Below are 25,307 nucleotides of genomic sequence, written 5' to 3'. Positions count from 1 at the left end.
TGTCAATGAAGGGGCAGCTTTCCCTGGGGAAGGCAGCCTGTTTATTGAGTACAGAGAATACCTTTACAGACTGAGTACACAAAATAAATAACTGCACATTCTCCATCCACAGTCCATGGCATCACAAAGGCCCAAGTCTCCAAACTCCCTCTGTCCTACCCTCAGGACCAGGTGCATCCTGGCCAAAATAGGAAATAAATCCCCAGAGGCACCTGGGGAAGTGGAGGGAATTCTGAGGCCATGGGACTTGGGCTTGCCACCGTCTTGTGCAAGGAGCACTGGAGACAGACGAACGGGTGTACAAGGCACAGGTGACGTGGCCCAGAGTGGTCTCTTTGGGCGTGGTTCCCACTGAAGGTGGCACATGCAAAAAGTTGAGGTGTGGGTCCCACTGAAGGTGGCACATGCAAAAAGTTGAGGTGTGGGTCCCACTGAAGGTGGCACATGCAAAAAGTTGAGGAACTGAGAGCCAAACCCTCCCTGCTTGGCAGGGGACCCGCAGTCCAGCTAAAGCTAAAGTTGGGCCCTGGCTCCTCCCGACCTGCAGAGAGCAGCTGTGGAGGGAGGGCGCTTGGACTCCGGGCCCCCTGGTCTGTGGTGGAGGGGAGGCACAAGACTGACGGGGGATGGTCTTGCTCAGACCTCTGGGAAAGCAGTCATCCAATTTCACCCACCTCTCATGGGGCTCCCTCCGGACGGAGATACAGTGGGGCCCAGGATGGAAGGGTAATGCTGTGAAAAGAAGCGGGGACAGGGGGGACCAAGCAAGGCCACCATGAGGAGGGCAGTGCCCCCAGGCACTCAGGGTTCAGAGGCAGGTCACACAGTACGGCTAAGTTCCAGGGGGAGCTGCAACAGAAGCTCAGCAGAAGGGGAGACAGTTGAGCAGCCCCAGGACCCTCCTTCCTTCCCACTTCCTCTTGGAGGATAAAAGGAGGGCACAGTGGGCATTCCTAGGCGGTCCACACTTGTGCCTGACACTAGATGGCGCCTTCGTGCAGCTGCAGAGGAGGGAAGAGCAGCGCCTGAAGTGAGGCAGCAACCGGCAGCACCAAGGCTGGAACCAGGGCTGATGCTGGAACCCGGATAGGGCTCTCCCTCAGAAGCCCCCGTCCTTTGCTTTGACCCAGGTGCCCCCATCCCCCAGGTAGCAGCAGTGGGGCTCCTTTTAACTCCCCACAGTTGGGAAGGAGGCACCTGGGGAATAGAAAGAACGGGCATCCAAGGGAGAGAGTGAGGTGATAGTAGGCTCTGCAAAGAAGGCACTGAGGGTGGTGGGCTGGTGGCAGGAACCCTCAAGGTCAGAGGCTGGAGCCTGGAGCAAGCCTGCTACCAACACACCCACACAGTCCAGAGGGCCAAGGACCACTCCACGGTCTTCCCACGAGAGATCCTGGCAAGTTCTGGGGCCAGGAGGGGTCCCTGGGGACACCGGGAAGGAAGACAGATTTGGACTGGGAGGTGGAAGACTGTTTAGACTTATCCAGGGGCTGAAAGTCCAGCCAAGGCACAAGTTATGGGCCTACCTGGGCCTCTCACTAGAGCATAATCATGAGGGTCAGGATGCCATGAAACATGGGGGCAGGGGGTTAGGGAGAAGGCTTGGTAGGGGAAAGGGGAGTTCCAGAAGTTACTGTCCCAAAGAGTCCTGAGACCACAGGACACCCTCTACCTGGCAGTGCATGCCCCTTTGGTCTGGGGGAGAGCCAAGAAAGAGGTGAGACTGAAGGCCAGGTCCCGCCCTTCCCCCAATATATACCAGAGCACTTGTCCACCAAGAGGAGCATCTGTGCCAAATCAGATTCAGGGTTCATAGGGCCCAGGACTCCCTCCGCTCTGTCGCACCAGGTTCAGGCCCAGGGTGAAAATGGGGGCTGCTGAAGGCACAGAGAAGGGGCTGGGGCCATTCACCTACCCTGGACCATGCAGGTCTATCTCTAGAGAGGGCGCTGGGCCCAGCAGTGTGTGGCCAGGCTGGGGCCCACCATGTCTGCATCCCGCTGGTGGCTCAGCCGTTGTACTGCTGCTGGTAGCGCAGGTTGAGCTCCCGCAGCTCTCGCTCCCGCACTCGGCGGGACTTGTTGGAGCGTGTCGAGCGGCTGGACCGCGTGGACTGGGCAGATTTAGTGCTCTGGCAGCGCGAGGAGGCGCGTTTGAGGAGGTTCTGGGAGATGGAGCGGTGCAGATTCTTCATAGACGAAGAGGCTGCCATGCTCACCACCCACGGATGCCTCAGGGCCTGCAGTGCAGTCATACGGGCGCCAGGGTCCACCGTCAGCAGGCGGTCAATGAAGTCCTTGGCCAGGTTGGACACACTGGGCCAGGGCTAGAGGCGAAGGACAAGCATTAGAGTGAGCACACTAAACACTGCCCTCCCCAGGACGAAGATGTCACCCACACAGCACTCAAGACCTGTCCAGCAGCCCTGGGCTTGCCCCCCAGAGAGAGGCACCGCCCCTCTCCTCCCATGTAGATCATTCTGAGCCTCCCCTTCCCACCCAGTGCTGAGCAGAGGCTACTCTCCAGGTGACATGGAGTGTGACAGGAGAAGGACCCACCCCTCCCCAAGAAACAAACTTCTAAGGTGCCCTGGACTCAAAGCCTGGTTCAAGGAGGTGGCCCCAGTCAAGACCACCCATCCTACCCTAGGACACTACATCTCAGGGGGATCTAATGAGAATGACCAAATCTTCCACCACATCTTAAGCTGCACTTTAGCTCCCATCCCGGGACACCCCATTCCAGGCCACTTCCTAGTCCTTACAGAGAGGGCCTGTCCTCTCTCCAACTGAAAGAGTGGCCAAAATGACCATAGCATTCTCTGCATCAGCCTCAGCCTCTCAGCCAAGGAGAGAAGAGGAAAAAATTCAAGGCAACTAGATTTCTTCACTTGCTGGGAGGGCAGAGGGATCGTGGGAGCCCAGCAGGGACCGGGACCCTTCTCAGGGGCACTTCTCATGTCTGCATGACTTCCCTAAGTCACACTGCACTCCTGGCAGTGTCCTGTACCAGCCTCATCTTAGTGTATTCTTTCCTCAGCACAAAGCCTGCTCAGCTACATGCACCCACAGCTGCCTCATAGCCACACACCAAGCAGTCATCTGTCTCCAGGTCTCAGCCTGCACAACCCTTCACCTGGCTGAATCCCCAGTTCTCAGGTTAAAAGACATTTGCTCATACTCCCTCTTAGCCCCCAGTGCTAAACAACTATTCCAACAACTTCAAGTTTACTGTGCTCATTAGGCCATGCTCAGCTAATCACCAGTGCCTACTGCTGGGTATAGAGGAGGCACACAGCAGATAGAGGATCAGTGAGTAAACAACCCATGCATGGCACCTGATAGGTACTCTCTCCTGCAGCTGCTTCTAGGACATGGGGCTCAGAGGCCCAGGCCCTCAAGTTACTCTGCTGAAGGAGGGCACGTGCAGCATGGCTCTGAGTCCCTGCCTCTCTTGGGAATACTCTGGCACGGGGTCTGACACTCTCCAAAGGGTGGGTGGCTCGGACTTTTGCTGAGCCTGTTCCGGATGGCTTGGTTGGGAGGTCAGGGAGACCATCACCCTCCTTTCTGCCAGGTGAGAGGGTGGTCTGCCTGGTCTACCCCCATGGTGCCCTTCACCTTAAGGAACCCGTGAACACACACACCAAGGGACTCAGGAAAGTCTGAGAGGCCACACTTGGGGTGGCTGCATGTCCACCCAGCAGACGCTCTTACACACCATCACCACCCTGCTTCTGGCTTCTCTGAGCTCCCAACTCTTCCCCAAGCCCTTCCCCACCAATGCTGATGTACTGGTGGGGGGCAGGGGGGCAGTGGGTGGAAGGGGTAGGAGACAAAGAAAAGACCCATCTGGAGTCCTGAAGATGGGATGGGACGACTTGAGAGTTGTTATCATTACTTGCCCTTTGGAAGGCAAATCTCAAATCAACTTTTACTGAGCCAAACTGGAAGAAAGTGACCGAAAGCCCAGGTTTCTAAACAGCTACCTACCAGGGTCCTCCTCATCAATGGGTCAGCTCCCAGTGATTCCTGGGGAGCTACTGGCCTCCAGGAGGTGGGCAGTTAGGGACTCTAAGTCCTGTGCTGAGAGCAGTGAGGGAGAGCAGGGAGCAACAGCCCTCCCACACCGGCAGCCTGGTCCAGTTTCCCTGCAGGCGGGCCTGTGTAGCTTGGGGCTCCGATACTGAGGCCGACATGCAGGGGGACTGGACTGGACAGCTGCCACGCAGCTGCAGGCTCACAGTGCCAGAAAGCCCGGGGCTTGCTGCTGCCACCTGAACACAAGCAACCACTGTGAGGGGCCAGCCAAACTAGATCCCAGACCATCTGCAGCCCTGTCACTCATTTGAAAGCGAGAAAAATGAAGGCATAATGTGGCCACGGATGGACAGAGCAAACCCGGAGCTGGAACGGCTGGGCTTGTGCTGCCCTTTTATGGTCTCCAAGAAAAGGAAAAATCACTGGGGAGCACGCTGCCACTCAGCCTGGCCTGTTGGTGGGACAGCTCCAAGACAGGGCCGCAGCACAGGCTAGCCAAACAGGGCTGGGGCATGGACTCTGCCCCTGGCCCTTGGTCCAGTCTATCCAGAAGAGACTCCTCTAGCCAGAAGACCCATCCTCCTCAAATGACAGAACAAACAAGTCAGGAGCCTGAACATGGATGGATGGGAGGCACCTCCCACTTCAGATCCATACCCCGGCAAACCAAGGCCCCCTGCAGCTCCGGACCAGTCCAGGGTGGTCTCAGAGGCGCCTCTCCCCAGACCCATACTGGGGGCTTAAGCATCTTTGTCTCCAAAGTGACACAGCTCACACCAGGCATCACCTCCTGCTGCTTGTTGCCGTTAGAACCAAAGTGAGCCCAATTGATTGGCCCTTCCTCCTCCCCCCAGGCGCTCGCCTCTCCAATTACTGTGTATGGACAGCACTGTGAGGAATGCCGATGAGCTCATTAGTCTGAGGGCCAGCACACCCTTGCTGGCAGCACCCCCGTCCCCAATCTAAAGAGCTGTGAGCAGCTGAGCAGGTGGGTCCCTTAAGGCAATGTGACTCGAGCCATTCTGTCCTGAGAGCCATATTGTGCAGTGGGCACCCAGCCTAACCTTCACACACTGAGGGACGTTGCAGTGGGAAGCCAAACAGGCCCAATACAGAAAGGTGGTCCCCAAGCCAGCCCTCTGACAGCGGGGCAGGGGCTTATGCTGACCTCCAGAAGAGTGACCCCTTGAAGTCCCGCTGAGGTCTCCAACAGGGCTCACAAAGGAAAAGCAAGGCTTTCCACACCCACACCTGGCCACGCTTCTAGCCAAGTCAAACTCAGCACCTCCTAAGAAAGTGATCAACACCTGCAGACCAACCCACTTGCCTCCCCAACATGCTCAGGCCTCTGCAGCCACAGGAGCATATTTGGCAGCATCTGACTGACGGGCCAGGTAGCATTCTGTTCCTCATATGCAGCCAAGTGAGGAAAAAGAAAAGGAACATGAGATGGGACTTCTTGGCAGTCCAGCAGAAAGGGGCACGGGTCTGATCCCTGGTCTGGGAACTGAGATCCTGTATAGCCGCATGGTGCAGTCAAAACGAGAAACAGAAAAAACGCAAACTGTCATGCCCTCCAGTTTCCACAGCTCTAACTGCCGGCTGTGGGTAAAGGATGGAACTCTTGCCTCAGTATACTTGGGGCCAGATCAAGGACACATACGGGCCTCAGGTGGGTGGCAGAAGGGACAGGCCCCAGGTACCACTGGCCAGTCTCCCAGAGGCTTCCACCGGTTTCTGGGCTGGCAGAGGCATGGAAGGGAACATCACAGTGTCAGCCTGCCTTGGCCCCAGTCACTCCAGTCTCCCTCTGCTGTGGGACCAGAGGACAGCTGCAGTCCTCCGGGTGACAGCCCCCACACTTCTGTCCAGATTCTCATGAGCTGTGTGGGAGAGGGGCCCGGCCCCGAGGACGACAAGGAGAGGTTGTAGGAAGAAGGGCATCACCTCCACCCTGTTTCTGAGCAGCCAATCAGCCACCCTTCTCCTTACACTCTAACCCCCAGAGTCCCTGCAATTCAGATACCTACTCCCGATACTGTAACAGCACAGAAACCAACAGGGTGGAGAGAGGGCCTCACGCATGAGCACTCCCTTACCAACTTCGCCCCTCTTCATGGCCCTGCTTCTGCAGAACCGCTCCCCCCTGGTGACACTCAGCAGCAGAATCTGACGCTCCCTTTGGAGGGGGCACCAGACCAGAAAGGGCTTCCGCTCTAGCTCAGAGGGTACACTTCCTCCCGCCCTAGTCTCACTCACTTGCTCCAGCTCTACCATCACAAGGGCCTGGCAAGGATGTTACCTGAACTACAACCAAGTAGCTAAGTCCAAGGGCTAAAGCACGAGAATAAGGATGAACCAGTTCCCTTGGCCGCGGAGGAAAGAGGAAGATGCTTCCTTTCGGCAGCAGGCCCAGCTCACGGGGCTCACCCGAGATTCCTTCTGGAAAGTGGGTCTGACCGCTCTCAAGCAAGGGGAGAAAGGGGTCCAGTGTCTCTTTGGGATGGCATCTGGGTGACAGACTGAAGTGATGGGCTGGAATGCCCACGACCTGCATCCTAGGCCCACCTACGGCCTCCTCACTTTTAAAATGGAGGAACTGAATGAGTTCTAAGTGTTTTGAAGCCTGGGTTCTAAGAAGATGGCTCCTTATCTTTTTCCCCACTTGGCTGCATGTGAGGAACAGAAGCAGAGCCTCTGACACTTAAGCTGTGCTGATGTCCTGACCTCCATGGGCTCTTTTCCAGCCCATGACGACTCTGGGGAAGGTTCCCTGGCAGAGGAGGAAGGCCCAGAAAGAGCTGCTGGGGGAAGAAGGGAGGAGAGAAGCCTGGGTTTTGCTGCCATGACTCAGTTCTTCCCTCAGCTTTGTCTCAAGACGTGTTTTCAGATCCAGCACTACCAGCCTCAGAGGCCCCTTCCTGGAGTGACGTGAGCCTGAATGAGAGCAAAGGGCACAGGGGAAATCCTGGGAAGTGGAGCTTCAGGCTTTCTCAGGAGAGCAGAACTATTAGTGTGACAAGAACAGCACACTCTGATGTGGACCATGAGGAAAGGCGTTGTGAAAAAATCGGCATAATTAGACACTGTGTGGTGATAGAGCCCGCACCTCCTCCTCTGGGCAAGACACTCACATCCTGGTGTCTGAACGTCCAGGCCAGAAAGAACCCACCACGCTGGGGTGGGATGTAGGTAGGGGGACCTGAGCAGCAGAGAAAGATGTTGAGGGAAGGAGTCTGACAGGAGAAAAAGAAGGAAGATAATAGAGAGTTTTAAAAGAGGCAGAGAATCTCAAAGATAAAAATAAAATGAGAAAAGGCGTGACAACTTAAAGGTTACTAAAGCTGTGTTCTAAACTCAAGATGAGTAACGAGATGAAATACTGCACCCCCACGTGTCCCTGCCCAGAGTCCACAGTGTGAGGACAGGGACAGGGGGGCGACAGGGCACAAGTCAAGAGTGAGGAAGGGTGCTGCATGCTGGCCTTGGAATCGAGGATGTTGACAACCTGTGTCAGTGACCAAGTGATGTCTGCTTTTACCAGTGTCCTGGAACAGCCCCTAAAAGGTTCTGGATTTTAGAGCCAGCTGCATAATGGTCTCCTCTATCTCCACACATGAGTTCTGCTAAAGTGAAGTGATTTCCAAGGCCCACCATGGCATTTGTTTTTTGTAAAACTTCCTACCATTCTAACAATTTCTGAGGGAGTTTGAATCCTGGTGGCTGTTAGCATGTCATCCATACTGTGGCCTCTGTCCCCAGAGGTCTGTGTCTCTGGAACCCTGGGTACAAATGCTTCGGCTGAGGGCAGGTACTTGGTCTACGTGTGCAGGCAGGAGAAGTGAAGAGATGAGGTGACTCAGGGTCCCACTGGAGCGAAGCTCAGGTCTGGGCATCATCCTCACACTGGGAGACAGAAACCTCTGAGGAAGGAGAGCTTGGAGAGGTATGGCCGTGCGGGGTGGTTGGATCAGGTCATCATTAACCACCTCGGTGGGGGTGGCTGGGGGATGAGTGTGGGAGGTCACAGCAGATTTAAAGAGGTCAGAATGTGGGCGCAACCACCCCAGCAGCTCCCAGAGAAACTCAAGGGCCTAGAAACAACAGGGCCTGTGAAACAGCAGAGCTCTGCAGGCGGAGACAGACAATGGGAAGAGCAGAGAGGGAGGGGACAGATGCGGCACCAGAAGCCGCTCCAAACACAACCCACGATAAACCCCTTTGTTGAAGAGACCTTGGCAGGGGTTGGGAAACAGCAGTGATGAAAGGACCTTGGGGTAACAAGGTGTCGTAGGTGGGCAGAGTAAAGTATTCTGGCTAAACTGGCTCGGTCCAACAATGTGGGGAGACAGGCATTTGCTTCTGCCAGCACAGGAGGTGAGTGTGTAACCAAGGCAACAGCAGCGAGAAGACGGCGGGGCTCCACGGAGCCAGTGGTGGCCCAGGGGCACACATGAGCCCCTATCCACATGGATAGTGGCAACATGAGGCAATTAAAGGCGTCTAGTAGAATCCAAGCACAAGCCTGGAAATCCGCCACCTGCCTCCTTGCATCCTGCTCTGCTGCCTGTAACGTCCAATCTCCAGCCCTCGCATGGCCCCTGGCCGCCCTCTCCACAGCTCCCGGGCAAGGCCCTACCCCGCTCCCTCGGAAGCTCCCTGTCGGAGCATGTGAAGCAGGCTGCACGAGCAGCCCCACAGGCTCTGGCCCCCTCCGCCTGGAAAGCACCAGGACACACCACACGCTCCACACCTCATTTTATCTTCGGCATCCCAGGGGAGAACGGCACGTGTCTCAGTTACTGTGAGGTGCGGCGGAGAGCTGGGATGGGCTCGTAAACGTCCACTCTGCTCCGGGCACTCACCCTACTGCAGGGCTCTGCAGGGTAAGACAACCACAGGGCACAACTCGCTGGCCCTGAGCAGGTGTCCCTTGGCCCAAAGGGATGGATGGTCAGCCTGCACCCCAGAGACACCCCCCTGGAGAGCCAGCCCCTCACCAGCACAATGCCCTGGGGAGTGGCAGCTGGGCTTCCTCTCCCACCGGGGTTCAGGCCCCTGCCTGGCAGCACTCACTCTCCTAAGCAAGGCTCTGGGAGGAGCTTTGCCCAAGCCCCCCCTGTTCCTGGTGCCATCACCTGGGCCCGCCCACAGCTCACAGACTGCCCAAGCAGAGGAGGGTGACAATTAAAAGCTGCTAAATGTGGCAGACAGCAAAGCTGCTGATGGCCTCACTCTGTCATCAGTCCCACAAGAACCTCTTCATCCATCCTGCCTCTAGGAATAGAACTCTTGACAAAAGTAATGACATTAGGCCCACAATGTCACATTTCATGTCAAGTGAATCACAGCATCTCCAAGTCGGTGGGACCATAACAGCCCTCTAGTATGGTCTACAGATGGTGATTCACCTTCTGTGTCACTCCTTTAGCAGCAGCTGCACCAGATCTCCTGGGGCCTCCTGTGAGAGGAAGCTCCTTCAAGGTGACTGTGTCTTCAACCTGCTCTCAGACTCACACAGGCCTTCCTTGTATCTGGCCAACATGTCTCCCTATCATTTCCAACACGACCCCAGGTTGGCCCTCTCCACTCCAGTACCTCCAGTCACTGGATAAAAATTCAGATTTCTCCTCTCTAAATCACCTGCCACAGCCTCCTTCTTCCCAGAACTCTCTGTTCTCCCAAGATCCCTGCATTTGCTTCTAGGCAGGTTTGGCCAACAACCCCCTAACTGCATCTCCAAGAGGTGCCTCACTTCTTCCTGGGGTCCAGCCCCAGAAGAGAACACTCCAGGTAGCAGGAGTGACCTTGTCTGCCTGACAGTCCCGTTTGGGTCCTTGCCCAGGGCATCACTGACAACCACTGGTGCTGCCCTCAAGAGAAGCTGGGGAAAGCACCGTGAGCAGATGTGCTGACACACATGCTGTCCTCAGAAACTTACAGGCCAGGGAGGGAAGAGATGTCCACGGATGACGGCCTGGGAGAGGGAGGAAATGAAGACTCCAGCAACATGCTGACGCACGCGTACTGGGGAAAGCAGACTATGGGTCTGGGAAGGCCAAGAACTCTGAAGCCAAGAGGGCCTAGATTCAAATCCCAGTCTTGGCACTCTCTGTGAGGCGCTGGACAAGCTACTTCCTCACTAGCCTCAGTTTACTAATCTGTAAAACAAGAGGATTATACCTACTGGCAAGATTATTGTACAGATTAGACATGCTGGGTGTAGCGCCCTCAGCCCTGTGCCTGGTACTCAGCAGGTTACACGATGGCAAGGGTTGGCACTATTCTATTTTTTTTTTTGGCACTATTCTTAATGGAAGCAATCTTTGAACTGAATAACTGAGAGCTGGTCAAACTTCTTAGGTTGACACTAGGAACAGAGGGAAAGTCCTGAGTGAAAGCCTAGTGAGAGGAGTGAAAGGAGCAAACATCTCGGACCTGGATGGAGGGGAGTATGGGACCATGGCCGGGGGCTGGAGCATCCAGAGTGTCAGCATCGTGGGGCAGGTATGAAGGAGGCCCCACTTGTGTGCCTCCTTCCACTGCTGGGCCCCAGGCAGGGCTTTCAAAGCAGGGCTGGACACACTCTCCGGGTAAGAAGGCAGCTGGAGGTCCCTTCTAGATCTGCCTCGTAAGAAGATGCTCCTCCTGCAGCTTTGCGGGAGGGTTCTGCCCCACAACTCCCCTTCCCTAACTATGGCTCACGTGTACCATGTGGGGCCCACTCTCTGGAATCGCTGATCTGCCCCAAACACCCCCAGGGCACCAGGATTCCTCATTCCAAATGGGGATTATTCCACCAGCCTCCAGTGGGTCTTCCTCTGCAAGTCTCCCATAGCACTTCCCTGCTATGGAGCACCCAGACGCCACCCTCCCACCTAATGCTTGGAATCTCCAAAGAATCCCTGGCACCACAGAGCTCCCGGCAACACACACAGGCCTGGCCCGGCCCTGTCAACCTCTGCTCTACTGCTCCCAATCATCTCCGGTTTATTCTGGAGCAGAGTCAGCAACATCTCCTTCTCTGAGCTTCCACCTTCTCAAAGCCCGCCTGCTGAAGGATGTCCTCTATGCCGGCCCACAGAAACCACTGAGTCTGCCCGAGGGCTCAGGGCCAGAAACCACCAGAAATGAGCACAGCAGAGAGGGCCTGGCACGTGAGAAACCACCACAGGGGGCAGGGTGCCGCTCAGAAAGGCACCGAGTGCCATGGGACTTCCTGTCCGGAGAGACGCACACCTCCGAACTTGCTGAGCTCAAAGTGGGCAGGCCTTTACCTGCACAGGAAGCTGGATGGAAACCCCCCTGTAAGAATGTCTTTCTTTCTGACTCAGAAACACATTCTTATTCAGCATGCCTTCATAAGGGTGAATGACCATCACACAGTAGAAGACAGGTGGCTAGTGAGGATGGAGGCAGAGCCCAGTGCTAAGAAGGGGGACCAGTCCTACCACCTGACCGGAGCCCCATGGCCCATGTTCCAGACTGCCAGGCCTCTGCTGGAATGTGCCTGCCAACAAGGGTCCGTTCTGTGCTCACTCCCTATTCCTTGTCCTTTCTCCCGGGCACTCTCAGGTTTCCTGGGGATGGGGAACAGGCCTTCCTGTCTCTCTGTGTCTTCCCCGGTGCACTGATGGGCAGGCATGGACATTCTTGTCCATGGGGACAAGGACAGAAAGATGCCTGGTCTCCAGCTCAAAGCCTGATCTAATGATAAGGCCTGCTTCCCTAGCGAACATCCCGGAAAAACTCCTCCCAGCCCAGAGCTCTCTGAACTGGTGGTGGAACCTGCCCCTGGGGTTAGCCAATCTCCTGGGAATAGACAGGGGCCACCAGGGCTGCCCAGGGATTTGCCTCTGGAACTGGGAACTGTTTTCAGCTACAGATGAAGGGTAGTGGGGGCTAATGACTGGGTGGTGCCCCCCTCACACTGGGAGCCCAACTCAAGCCACGTGACTGCAGTGGAGCAGGAAGCAGAGACTTGAGACCCAGTCTGTGCCCACAATCCCCACCCCATTCATTTGTCAATCTTTCACCCTCAGGCAATCAATAGCCAGTTAGCAAGACTCTGCAAGCTCCCATTAGATAAACTGCCTGATCAACAATTGCCAGAATCAGGAACTCTTGGGCAAACCTACAGACTTTTGCAAAGTCTCTCCTCTGTCGGCAACTTCGGGGAAACCTCCCTCCCTCCGTAGCTTTGCTACACCACACGGAGCTCCAAGGGCAAGCCAGGCAGGGTCCTGGCACAACACTGCCCTGTGAGGTGGACTCTGGGTCTTCTGACCTGTGATGAAACCCGGCCCAGAGGGTGACCAGGGCGGTGCCTGCTGTGACCACCCCATCACAGCTGGGGCTTCCCAGCCAGTGGGTGTTTGCTCTATTGAATCCACTTGCAACAAGAACGAAAACATGAAAAACTTTAGGGAAGAGCTAGAAAATGTCACCGTTTCTCCTTCATCTGTAGTCAGCACAGAGTTGAAGAAGACAGCTTCCCTCTCTTCCTCACATCACCCTGAAGTATGACCTGGGGACCCCCCACCACCACCCAGGGAAGGCCAGGCCCCAGGCCCACAGGAAGGAAGTCCTTGACTGACCATGACCATGGCCTGAAGCTGCCAAGGAAGATGATGGCAAAGGATCTCAAGCGCTAGGGCACTTTGCCTTCATGAGGCTTCAGGGCGACTCCTGTAGGAAATGTTGCTCTGGGCCAACCGGTTGAGGCTAGGGAGGAACATTCATGGGAGGAAAGCTGGGCTGCAGAAAGGGGCTAGTCCCAGAGCTCCTCTGCTCTCTCTGGACTGTCCAGGAGGCAAGAACAGCAGTGCAGGCCTGGGAGGAACACCGTGGGGAGCACTCTGCAGGGTCCCTCCCGGCCTTGGCAGAATCCTGTCATCAGCAAAGCTCACCTCACCTCCCACATAAAGCCACCCCACGTCCTTCTCTTCACAGCCTCCCCAAGCGCACCATTCTATCCAGCTTGCCGTGCTCCATGTTTCCTGGGGCGAGCCTTGTCTCCAACCCGGTCAGCACCCTGCCTGAAGACCGACTAGTTCTCACTCTCTCGGCACTCCCTCCGGCTTCCAGCAGTGCTGAAACCTAACAGACCTTGTCAGGCATTAGGGTTATCAGTGGATCCAAAGACGCAAGACAGAAGGCCGCCCGGCTGACTCAGGCCAGGAGGTAAGCATCTGCTGGGTTAAGCACGAGGTACTGCTTAAATTATACTTCAACATTTTAAGATCAGATTTTCTGGCTTATCTTAAAAAAACTGGAATGTCTGGGTGCATGGAGTCCTCCCTGTTCTGTGGCAAAACCGGGCTGAGGTGAGAAGCAGCTGTTGTTAGAGAAGGCACGGTCATTGGCTCGCCCAAGGCCGCGGGAGCAGATGTGGGGGATGCCCTGCTCTGCGGTCTCCTGGCCCACCTCTGGGCTCGCCTGCAGTGGCCGTGCTCTCAGCTGACAGCTTCCCACTGCCAGTGCCTGAATCTCTCTGCTTCCTTTGCCTGAGGACTTTCTCCACCACTAGTTGACATGCAGAACAGCCTAGAAGTGCCAGGGATTTAAAGCCTCAGTGAAGAAATGCTCAACTCATACAACGGTCAGCAGATGAAAACCCACCCTCTTTCCTGCCCCTCAGAGACGATTCTGAGCATGTTCTCCATGATCATTTGCAGGGCCCCCAGTGAAGCTGAGTTCCCTGGCCCACAGCAGCCGTCCACTTCTCCTTGTACCTCTAACTGTTTCTCCCTTTCTGCCTCACGATCCCCACCCATCACTTGTGCTTACTGAAATCACATCCCAATTAAACTATCTGCTCCCAAGTCCTTGTCTCAGGGCTCACTTTTTGGAGAATCCAAACTAACATACCCTATTAGTCTCACTTCATTATTTTTACGTCATCTGCCTGGCCCTGTGAACATGGTCATGTCCACCCTGATCAAGGGCTGCCTGATAGGAACCCCCACCCACCCAGGGCCCTCCCCAACATCCCTGAGATGGGGAAGACTCACCTCCCCCGAGTAACTGTACTTGCCCCGGAGGATCTGCCGGTACAGCCGGGTGCGGTTGTCATCCTCGAAGGGCATGGTGCCACTGAGCAGGATGTAGGCGATGACACCCAGTGCCCACATGTCAACAGAGTTGGTGTAGGGCTTGCGGACCAAGACCTCAGGGGCAATGTACTCAGGCGTGCCACAGGTGGTCTTCATCAGGCAGTCGTCACCCTTCTTGCGGGCACTGGCCAGGCCGAAGTCGGTGATGATGATCTTGGAATCGGTGCCAGGGTGGTAGTAGAGCAGATTCTCCGGCTTGAGGTCTCGGTGTGTGATGCCCAGTGCGTGCAGGTACCGGACGCCGTCCAGGACCATCTGTAGCACCCGAGTGGCATCACGTTCGGTGAAAGAACCCTTGGCGATGATGCGGTCGAAGAGCTCTCCGCCAGTGGCCAGCTCCATCACCATGTACACGCGCTCCTGGGTCTCAAACACCTCCACCAGCTGGATGATGTTGGCGTGGCGCACGCGGCGCAGCACGCGCAGCTCCGACTCACACACCTCCCGCCCCTCCCGGTACTTGGTCTCGATCATCTTAATGGCGTAGGGCTGCCGGGTGGCCCGGTGCTCCACTCGTACCACTCGGCTGAAGCTGCCTCGGCCGATCAGAGCTTTGATGTCGTACTTGGCCGTCACACGGGGGTCGAACTTGGCCCTGTACTTAGCCACCCTGGCCCTGCGTGGTGGTTCCGAGGGAGGCTCTGTGTGGCCAGTGGTGGGGGCACCAGGGCCGGGGTTTGCACCCTGACCGGCTGCTGGAAACCCACCTTTGACAGGGCCAACGCTGTCCACCTCTGTGATGAAGTGCTTGTACACATCGCTCTTAGTGCCACTGAAGGGCTCCACCTTCTTGACCAGATCCAGCTGGACATCCTTGGGCGGCTCAGGAAGGACCTTGCTTGTCCCACAGCCCATCACGGACACGGGGGCATCCTCCCTAGCGAGGCTGGCAGGACCTGCTCTGCAGGCAGCGCCCCGTCTACACCTAGACGGATGGAAGAAAGGACAACTCAGCATAGCAGGGACACTTTCAAAAGGACCCCAGCCATCCTCCTGACTCCCTCCCCCTCCATCTCGGGATAAACCTAGCCTGATGACATGATCCTAATATGGTTCCCTGGAAAGGAGGATGGCTTTGGCCCCTGAGTGCTCAGAGGCCAGATGCCATGGAGGACCTTGATGAAAGACTGGGTGTGACTTCCATGGTCTTGATGGACCTCTCCCTGGGTCTGTTTTTCAAGCTGCTCTTCAACTTCAAAGAGGGGCAGGAACACGAACCAGGCTCAGCTGTCACTGCCTCCACCCTCCCCGCTGCTCTCCCTGGGCCCCTTATCACAGCTGAAGTCCTGTGTTTTTTAAAGGTTAAAATCATTCCTCTTATTACTCTGACTCATCTTTTCTGAAATGAGGGTGTGGCATGTTAGAGGCCTGTTCACCAACACTTATCACCCACTAGGGCGAGGAAAGCTGCTTTTCCCCAAGACTTCCTCCCTCATGGATACTTTCCTGGCCCCTCAAGCCCTCTGTAGGGATTGATCCCCTCCCCACTACAATAAACCACCCCCCCGCCCCGCCCTGGGTCTCTGCCCTACCTCCACTCTTCCCTGGATTGCGCCCACTACTTTGCTAATGCACCATCTTAACCCAAGTAGTTGAACACCTTGTTCCTTGTGTGGCTAAAATGCCACACAAGTCCCAGCACTGGATAAAATCAATCCCAGTGAAATAGGGACCACAAGCCTTAGCACGCTGCCACCAGGGGGCCACCAAACTAGCCTGGGCTTCATTTAAGAGGCAGAGGGGAACTTGAGCTCAGAAAGGACACTAACAACTTCATCCAGAGGAGACTGAAGCTGTGGATCGGTGCACTCTGCTTCTGTGGGAAGAGGATCCAGGAGCCTTCCCCATTTGTTTCCTAGACAAAGATGTTCCAACTATTAACAACACCATGTGGCTAGAGGGGCCCTTGGAGAAGCTGAAGTGCTAAAGTACCACTTTCCAGAGGGTGCTTCTATCCAAGTTTCCCTTCTCAAAGTTTACATGAGGGCCTCATGGGTGAAAGAAAAAAGCTGCGAATGTCCTGTTCATGAGGACAGACAGAACTGGGGATAAAATGATCAACTCAGATCAAGCGTTTACTGAACATCTACTAGGGATACAAGAATGAATAAGGAATTCAATGCAGGTTATATTTTAACATACCCCAAAGTATGCTAATACTTGGGAAATACTTGGCAAAGCATGGTCAATAAACTCACAGTATAAATGAAGAGCAAAACATCAAAACTGGGAATGTCAACAAAACTTTTGTTGTAAGTTCTAGGCTTAAGAAACAACAGGGGACACATATAGAATGACACAGGGGTTAGGGGAAGCTTCGTGGAGGAGGTGACCCCCATGCTGGATTTGAAGTGAGAATGAGTCAGGTGAGGAAAAGTGGGCGTGTTGTTTCCGGCAGAGAGAATAACACACTCAAAGCCCAAAGGTCCAGAGCGGCGCCCCGAGCCTGGGAAGGGAGTGTGGCGGTGCGAAGACAGGACTGGGCACTGCAGCGTTAGAAGGCCAGTGGGAATGAGGTTGTGGAGAGCAGCACAAGTCACAGCGAGGAGCCAGGACCTTCCTGGGAGGTGACAGGAAGCTACCAAAGGGTTTACAAGGAGAGGTGATTCTGTGGTTCCAAAGAAATATAAAGCTGAACTGGGGGCGGGGGGCGGTCAAGGTGGACTGAAAGGGCCAGCGAGGAGGGTGGAAGCCCAGACCGTGGGGCGGAATGGAGCACGGTAAGCAGGAGAACTGACAGGGACTGGAGGCTGGACCCAGGGGTCAAAGGAGGCAAGGACGGCACTCCAGTCCGTCACTCAGGATCCTGGGCAGAAGGTGAGAAGTGCAGCAGGAAGGATGGGCTTGGGAAGCAGTGGGAAAGGTTCACTTCCGGATGTTTTGAAGTGGGGTGCCTGGATGTAGAATCTAATGGTTGTAAACAGCTGGTCAGGGTCAGAGATTCTGTGACTGCCCAGGGGCAACACCAACACCCACCTGCAGCCCCTTTCAAAGCCTGCAAATGATTTCAGGAAAGGCAGCAGAGAGAGACCCAGGGAGGCTTTGCTGCGGTACCACGAGAGTCACAGAGCACCCACACGGAGACCCTGAGGGGGGATCTGAATCCAAGATGGTGATAACTGATGATGCAGCCAAGTCTCCCCAGGAACAAGCTCATCACGGAAACATACTCAAGACCTTGATTACCAATCAGCCCATCAGATACAAAGACCAGAGATTAAGTGCTCAGGTCTTAATCAGCGTGTCAGTAAGACTCTCAGAATGAGACTTATCATTTTTCCTCACAGAAGAAAAGCATCCTCAACCATCACAAGGCTTTTCTCATTCCAATGCCCAGAAGATCCCATATAGGAGCTTAGGAAATCACATTTAAACAAAGGCATTTATAAACAAGGTTCTTTTTCACAGAGGCCAAAGATTAGGACTTTGGGCTTTGGGGCTTCCTTGGTGGTTCAATGGTTGGGACTCCACACTCCCACTGAAGGGGGCTCGGGTTCAATCCCTGGTAAGGGAAGTTGTAAGGTGCGGCAAAAAAACAAAACAAAAACTGTGGACTTCGGAATTTTGAAGACTCATCTCTTTCTTCAGAGAAAAATACAAGACTGCAGTAAAGGGCTACAGCTCAGGAAAAAAAAAAGCTCTTGGGTCAGGATTCATGACAGAACACAGGCCCAGATCCCTAAGACACACGGTGAGCAACACCTACCACCCTGCAGAAAGAAGACAAACTGCATGGGTGACCCCAGCACAGCTCCTCAAATGTCACTTCTTCCCAGTGGGGAGGCAGAACCCTAGAGCCACAAAATAAATAACTGCCTCCAGATATCCCCACTGGCTCTTATGGTGTAAATGTGCATACCTAGTCTGGTCCTGATGAGAAAAACTAAGGTTTACAAAAGAAAAGGCCTGACTTTTCACTTTAAATTAGGCTAAGCAGGGATCTCAAGTCAGCACTAACACAGTCAAGGATTATCCCTCTCTGACCTTGCTTCTTCCTTTCTGGGACATCATTTCTCTCACATTTGTTCCAGTTGGAAACGTTTCAAAGATAGGCTGATGCTGGTACTCCACCTTCCCAACTCCAGACTGAGAGTAGAGAAAAGACGGTGCCGATTCTGAGAAGGGGGATTGCTGATGATCTCTAGATCATCATAGCTGCTCCACACTCCAATCACACCTGCTAAATTCTCTCTCCACAGCGGTTAGGTGAAAATGGCAAACACAAGAGAAGAGGCTGGAAAATTCCTGCTGGGAAGCAGGGCAGAGTTTTCCTGTCCTTAGCTCTCATGTATGTGTTCCCAGCAGAGTGACCAGGGTGGCGGTGAATGAAGAAAGTCTCAGGAAGTGACCTCCCAGGAAGGTCACACTATACCAGCTCTCACAAGTCACTATTCCACCTCAAGACACCAATGTCTGTAGAGTCGGCTTCCACACTTTCAACTCTGAAAGTGAAAAGTGAAAGTCGCTCAGCTGTGTCTGACTCTTTGTGACCCCAGAAGACTGGAGTGGGTAGCCTTTCCCTTCTCCAGGGGATCTTCCCAACCCAGGGACCAAACCCAGGTCTGCACTGCAGGCGGATTCTTTACCAGTTGAGCCATAAGGGAAGCTCTGAGCTGGAGTCAAAGTACTCCTCACAGAAGGTAAGGGTGAGCAGCAGGCGTGCACACTCAGCACTGCTGTCCTCACTTACAGACGTGACAGGCCAAAAAGGCAGAAATTTACCGAAGCCACTCAAGACAGTGATGGCCAACACCGAACCAAAATCTGTTTCTCCATCCAGAGCTCCTTTTGCCAAACCATAAAGACTCCAGAAATGCCTGGGGCCCAGCCAAGCTCAGACTCACCAAGTCAAGGCCGCAATCCCTCCTCATACCACTCAGCTGGTGAATCAAAGAACCTTTACCGTGGATCTTTTCTGAGGGGCGTGTCTTCTGAAACCTCCATTCCAGGTACGACCTGGGTCATGCTGCTCACTGCTATGTTCTAGGTGATGTTTAGATCTAGATGTAACAAGTCAAGATCACCAGACTTGTCAGCCTCTTGAGGGAAGAGGGCACTTCTCAGATTCTAGAACTCTCCGGCTCCCAACAAAGTGGTGAGCTCAGGACAGCCACTCACTGTTTGTTAACACTGAGCAAAAGGTGGGCCAGTTCTCAGATTTCTTTTGGCTGCAGGGCAACAATCCCAGAACCTCAGAAACTTTCAAGTAGCAGGAAGAGGCCAGATTGGTGGTTAGACCAGAGCCACGGTTTCTGGGCGCCTGTATAAATGTCTTCAACAACAGAGGAAGCCAATGCTCTTGGGTCTGTTTGGGTCTTACGGATTGTTATCTGAACTCCAAAACAGTCTGTCCATAAGCTGCCAGACCCATCTGTGGGGAGCCCAGGGGCCTCGCAGCAGGGGATAAGGATGGATCCTGAAAGTTTTCCTGGCCACAGGAGTCTGTGGATGTCTCCCAGGCCGGGGCCCATAGGCGCCCAGCCGTCTTCAGTAACACCTCGTAATATTGTTCTCCATGGCAAAACTTCACAACCTCTTGCCTGCAAAGATCTCTATATTCCGCTCTTGTGTTTTGAAAGGGTATCAAAATGAAGTAGGCAGTTATCTCTCAGGAATCCCAGAAATAACGAACTGCTACACAGCACTTACTCAACATTCAAAAAACTAAGATCATGGCATCCAGTCCCATCACTTCCTGACAAACAGATGGGGAAACAATGGAGACCATGACAGACTATTTTCTTGAGCTCTAAAATAACTGCAGATGGTGACTGCAGCCATGAAATTAAAAGACGCTTGTTCCTTGGAAGAAAAGCTACGACCAACCTAGACAGCACATTAAAAAGCAGAGACATTACTTTACCAACAAAGGTCCATCTAGTCAAAGGTATGGTTTTTCCAGTAATCATGTATGAATGTGAGAGTTAGACTATAAAGAAAGCTGAGCGCAGAAGAATTGATGCTTTTGAACTGTGGTTTTGGAAAAGACTCTTGAGAGTCCCTTGGACTGCAAGGAGATCAAACCAGTCCATCTTGAAGGAAATCAGTACTGAACATTCATTGGAAGAATTGATGCTGAAGCTGAAACTCCAATACTTTGCCCCTCGATGTGAAGAACTGACTCACTGGAAAAGACCCTGATGCTGGGAAAGACTGAAGGCAGGTGGAGAAGGTGACGACAGAGGATGAGATGGTTGGATGGCATCACTGACTCATTGGACATGAGTCTGAGCAAGCTCTGGAAGTTGGTGATGGATGGGGAGTCCTGGCATGCTGCAGTCCGTGGGGTTCAAAGAGTCGGATACGACTGAGTGACTGAACTGAATTGAACACAGCACTTCTAACCATCACAAGGCAAGTAAGGATAGCAGGCAAGAGTCTATCACTTTAGATAAAAAAAAACCCCTGATCCTCATATCATACACAAAAATAAACTCAGAATGGCTCAGAGACTTAAATATGAGACAAAACACCATAAAACTCCTAGAAGAGAACATAGGCAAAACATTTTCTGATATAAACTGTACGAATGTTTTCTTAGATCAGTTTCCCAAGGCAACAGAAATAAAAGCAAAAATAAGCAAATCAGACCTAGTCAAACTTAAAAGCTTTTGCCCAGCAAAGGAAACCATAAAGGAAATGAAAAATGAAAAGACAACATACTGTACAAATGTATAGACTGGCAATGCATAAGAAAAAAACTGCAGGAATATACACCAAATATACAAATTATTTTTTTTTAATGACTAGTGTTTGCATCTAAAGACACAGTTCATTATTCACTCCTGTAATGCTTTAACTTTTAACACTGTTTCAAAATAAGAATAGTTACGACTTCTTCTTGGAATACAATAACTCAGGACCCCATTGCTAAGCAAACTCCAGCTATGCACCACTGCTCTACATGGTAATAGTTAATGAGCAGAGACTTCTGCTTTAGGGCTGAGATGAAAAATTTTAAAGTTTGTCATGTCCTCATTTATCCTGACCCACAACTGCATCTGAGACATCCTGCCAACTGCCCATCCCATCATCAGAAATACAGCCTCTGGCAATGTACCTGGGGGTCTCCTTCCAAAATCCCAAAGTTCAACCCACAATTATTTCCTGAGCTCCTGCTGAGGGCCAAGAACTCTGCCAGGAGCTGTGACCGACAAAAAGAAGGCAGTTATGACCTCTGCTCTCAAGGAACTTACAGCACAGATGGTTCCACATCAAGAGTCCCCTGATTTATTACCCTGCTAGGCCACTTCCAGGCCAGCAAACTAGAAGGGGGCCCTTTGTGATCATTTTCCTCCAGCAAATGAAAACAGCACATTTTTCTACTTTAGCATCACATGGGATGCCATGGCAACAGAGGGCTGTACCAAGAATTAGCTCAGTGATGACCAAGCCAACACAAATTGGCTTAATACTCACTGTGTAAGATTCTTGGAAGAAAACAAAGTTCAAATAAATAAATCTCTCTCCAGCTCTCAACAAGCAGAATTGTTTCCTTTCTTTCAGCACTGTACTTCTCAAATACTTCTCTGTGCGCTCCGGGTCAATGGAGCTATTCTCAGCTATCTAAGAGCTTAAGGGTCAATACTTTGACACAACTACAGCCAATTCATATCTCACACTTAGGAAGCACTGAAGATCAAAGCTGCCCATATAAAGTGCTCATACTTATTAAGTAAAATAAAAGCCTAAACCGAAGTCTCACTCGCTTAACTATGAACTTGTGAGTGACAGGGAACCCTAGTATGTATTAGTTCAGATTTCACAGGCACTAGTATCTTCAAAGTAGTTCATTCCAAATGAGGCACAGCTCCAGCTCAGTTTAAGAAGCAAACAGGTTTCCTGAAAGCTTCACTTTCTCATTTATACAACTTAATAGGAACTGCAATTAGACCTCGACCACTTACTGAGTTAGCAAGCCCGCCCTCCAATGAGTCAGCAATCCAAATGTCTTCCAGGGGAACAGCCAACTGCAACTACCCTCAGTAGAGGCACAGTTTTGCTAAAGCTTTGCCAGACGACTAGAAATTATCTCAAGGAAATGTATAACATAAGGTAGCTTCCTACACAAGTCTCCATCTGAAGAGCAAACAGGCTTACTAAGATGAGATCCCCTTTTGACAAGGGATGAACTCTGGGAAGAATAGCCATTAGTAATAACAGTGGCTTTCATTTCCTGAGTTCCAAGTGTGTTAAGCGTCATATATAAGGGCTTCCCTGGTGGCTCAGATGGTAAAGAATATGCCTGCAGTGCAGGAGACCAGGGTTCAATCCCTAGGTTGGGAAGATCCCCTGGAGAAGGGAATGGCAAACCACTCTCCAGTATTCTTGCCTGGGAAATACTGTGGACAGAGGAGTCTGGCAGGCTACAGTCCATGGGGTCGCAAAGAGTAAGACATGACTGAGCAAGCATCTTATATGCACTCTCACTCCTCTCTCCAACCACATAAAGTAGGCGTGATTACTCCTATTATGGGATGAGCAAACTAGGACTCAAAGAACCTCAAGATATCATCAAAGTCAAGAACTGAACCTATTTTTTTCCAAAGCCCATACTTCTAACCAAATCATCCTGCATCCCCAAGATACAACGAGACTACAACAGTTGTGTGTGCCACAAGGCACAGCTAGCCCTTCCCACTGGACAAAGATGCAACCGTTTCCTGGTGTGATGACAAAGATCTTCAACCAAGGAGCATAGTAAAGTCATCTAAGGAGGTTTTTGCTTTTTGAGGTATTTTTTGGCTGTGCCGACCGAGTGTTAGCTGAGGCACACAGGATCTTCAATCTTTGTTGCAGCATGCAGGATCTTTAGTTACAGAATTTGAATTGTTAGCTGAAACATGCAAACCTAGTTGTGGCATGTGGGATCTAGTTCCCTGACCAGGGATCAAACCTGGGCCCCCTGTATTGTGAGCAAAGTCTTAGTTAGCCACTGGACCACCAGGGAAGTCCCATATGGAGAGTTTTTGTGTTTTGTTTTTTTTTTTAAATAAAGATTCCTACCAGATTCCAGACACCCTGAATAAAAATCTCAGAGAATGAAACTCTTGAATTTGTATTTTGAAAAAACCACCCCAGGAGACTTCAGACCATCAAGGCTGCCAAGGCTACACCATCTACCACATGCATAAATGTGCATGTGCAAACAGGACATACACATTGCTGTGCTCATCACAGGTTGTGGCCCCTGACATGTGCTCAGGGGCATAGCTGAATTTGTATGCATTCTTAAATCAGCAACCTATCACAGCCAAATTAGCTCCTATGCCAGCAGAGCCAGACACTGAGATGCAGACAGAAGACACAGGCCCCAGGCCAACTATCAGATGACACAACACAATAAACTCCAAAAGTAGTCACATGAAGTACAGAGGAGTCAACAGTTACATATGAAGGGAGGCATTTCCAGGGAAATTAAATCTAAGGTGGATTTTAAGGGACAGATGTAAAATCTCCATACTGCTGGGGGGAAAGAAGAGAACTGCAAAGTGAGAAAATTGCATATCTAAAGCAAAATGGTATTAAAACACGAAGTTAAGGGCAGATTCACATACTTCCAACACCAAACTGTAAACAAGAGACAGAAGGGCCCAGGTGTTGACTCGGGGTTATGCCTCTACCAGATTATGAAAAGACCTGAACGTCTTGCTTTGAGGCTTGGCCTTTATCCTGTAGGTACCAAGAGGCCAGTTTTAGGCAATGAAAGGACTTATTCAGATTTTCAAGTGGGAATTAGCACTTCACAGCTTCAAGGAGAGGGAGTGAACATGGGGAGCAGGATTTCCCCTTATAAAAGTAGAGGGATAACTGGTTTGCAAAGCAAACCCGGCTCGACTTGGGTGTGCTCTTCCCCAGCCTGAATAAGGAAGCGACTAGCTGGCGTTCAGTCGCAAAGGAGGAGGTGTGCAGTAGGTGCCAGACACGAGAAGGCAGCGAGGACAACCAGGTTAGTTCACCCTGACCAACGCCGACCGGTTGGCCAGCAGGCAGGTCAGCTGACCACGTCCACCTGGCCCTGAGACGCGCTACCCAGCACAGCAGCATGTTCAAAGCCAGTTAAGTCGTGGACACTGGGGACCCCAAGCAGCCATAGCCTGGCCTGCTCCGCAGTCCCGTAGGCCCCGGCGCAGCCTGCATGGGCCGAGGACTTCGGGCATGGGCCGAGGGCTCCAGGCTGGGCAGGAATGGGCCCAGTGCTCCAGAAAGCGACCAGAGCTGCAGCTCGTCAGCCCCTCCCGCCCAAGGGGCCGTCGCCCTGAGCTGGACCGCCTCACCTCGCGCGGGCGGCGGGCTCTTCGGCGTCTGAGCGACTGTGCTGACCCTCTCCGGGCCGCGGGTATAGCCACGGCCACCACCGCTGCCGCCATCCTCAGGCGTCAGCGTCGTGGCGTCATCACAGCGCGCGCTTGACGCCAAAACAAATCCCAGCCTCCCACGGGGCGGGGCGGAGGCGGGCTCGGGAGAGCCGGCTACGCGGTTGGTTGCGCTCCGAGCCTGTCCTGCCAATCAACGTCTTAAGTACAGGGTCGTTCTCTTTTCCCGGAGGGAGGGTCTCTGTATCTCCAGGTGTCTCGACCCTAGCTTTGGGCAGGCACCGTGGGTAGTAGGGGGAAAGTTCCAAGATCCTGGTTGACGTGGAGGGCGCTTTATAGTGCGAGATTGGGGACGTAGTGCATTTTAAGGGGTTTCTGGAAGTGTCTCTGAAACTCTGCAAAGGGTCGGTCTAAATGTAATTAAGAAATCTATATTTTTTTAAAACTGCCGTTAAAATAATCCAGGCACTCAGATGTGTTGAATTTGACCTCCATCACAGCGGAGTTGGAAGTAGTTAACTTGAGAATCGGTGAAATTAGTTTGGGGCCAACTACAGAAGTAACTTTTTTTTTTCTTGTCCGTTTTAAATGTTGTTATTTTGACTGAATTTAAGTATTGATATATCCTGCAAAGCAAGTAGATTAAAGAAAAAAATTGTTACCATTAACAATTCTGTAGGATTAGAATTATCTACAATCAACCCCGTTGGGGGTAGGGAGCAGAAAATGTTAATAGATGTCTCAATAAAGGGGTTTTTACCCCCTTTTAAAATAGTATTTTTACCATTACTGTTGGAGTGCAATGTGGAACTTTTCACCGGGAAACTATAAAGAGC

At 52.6% G+C, this 25,307-nt stretch overlaps 1 protein-coding gene across 1 annotated transcript; it reads right to left on the bottom strand.

Moving 5' to 3' along the window:
• PSKH1 (protein serine kinase H1) lies at window positions 1–24,550 on the bottom strand. The gene is made up of 3 exons (XM_061138760.1): window positions 24,433–24,550; window positions 14,054–15,080; window positions 1–2,326 (listed from the first exon to the last, which is right to left on the bottom strand). Exons 2-3 carry the CDS (start codon window positions 15,008–15,010, stop codon window positions 2,009–2,011), a joined length of 1,275 nt encoding a protein of 424 aa, XP_060994743.1. The 5' UTR covers window positions 15,011–15,080; window positions 24,433–24,550; the 3' UTR covers window positions 1–2,008.
• Window positions 24,551–25,307: the final 757 nt, after the last annotated feature.

The sequence above is a fragment of the Dama dama genome, chromosome 4 (genome assembly GCF_033118175.1).
Source record: "Dama dama isolate Ldn47 chromosome 4, ASM3311817v1, whole genome shotgun sequence".
Classification (NCBI taxonomy): Eukaryota; Metazoa; Chordata; class Mammalia; order Artiodactyla; family Cervidae; genus Dama; species Dama dama.
This window is presented reverse-complemented; position numbering and strand designations above follow the sequence as displayed.

Bases quoted from the DNA above. Each gene is read 5' to 3' on its own strand.
- PSKH1 (XM_061138760.1), bottom strand. From the start codon at position 15,010: ATGGGCTGTGGGACAAGCAAGGTCCTTCCTGAGCCGCCCAAGGATGTC. The intron at 2,327-14,053 runs GTGAGTCTTCCC...CTTCGCCTCTAG, and splicing joins AGTACAGTTACTCGGGGGAG to CCCTGGCCCAGTGTGTCCAA.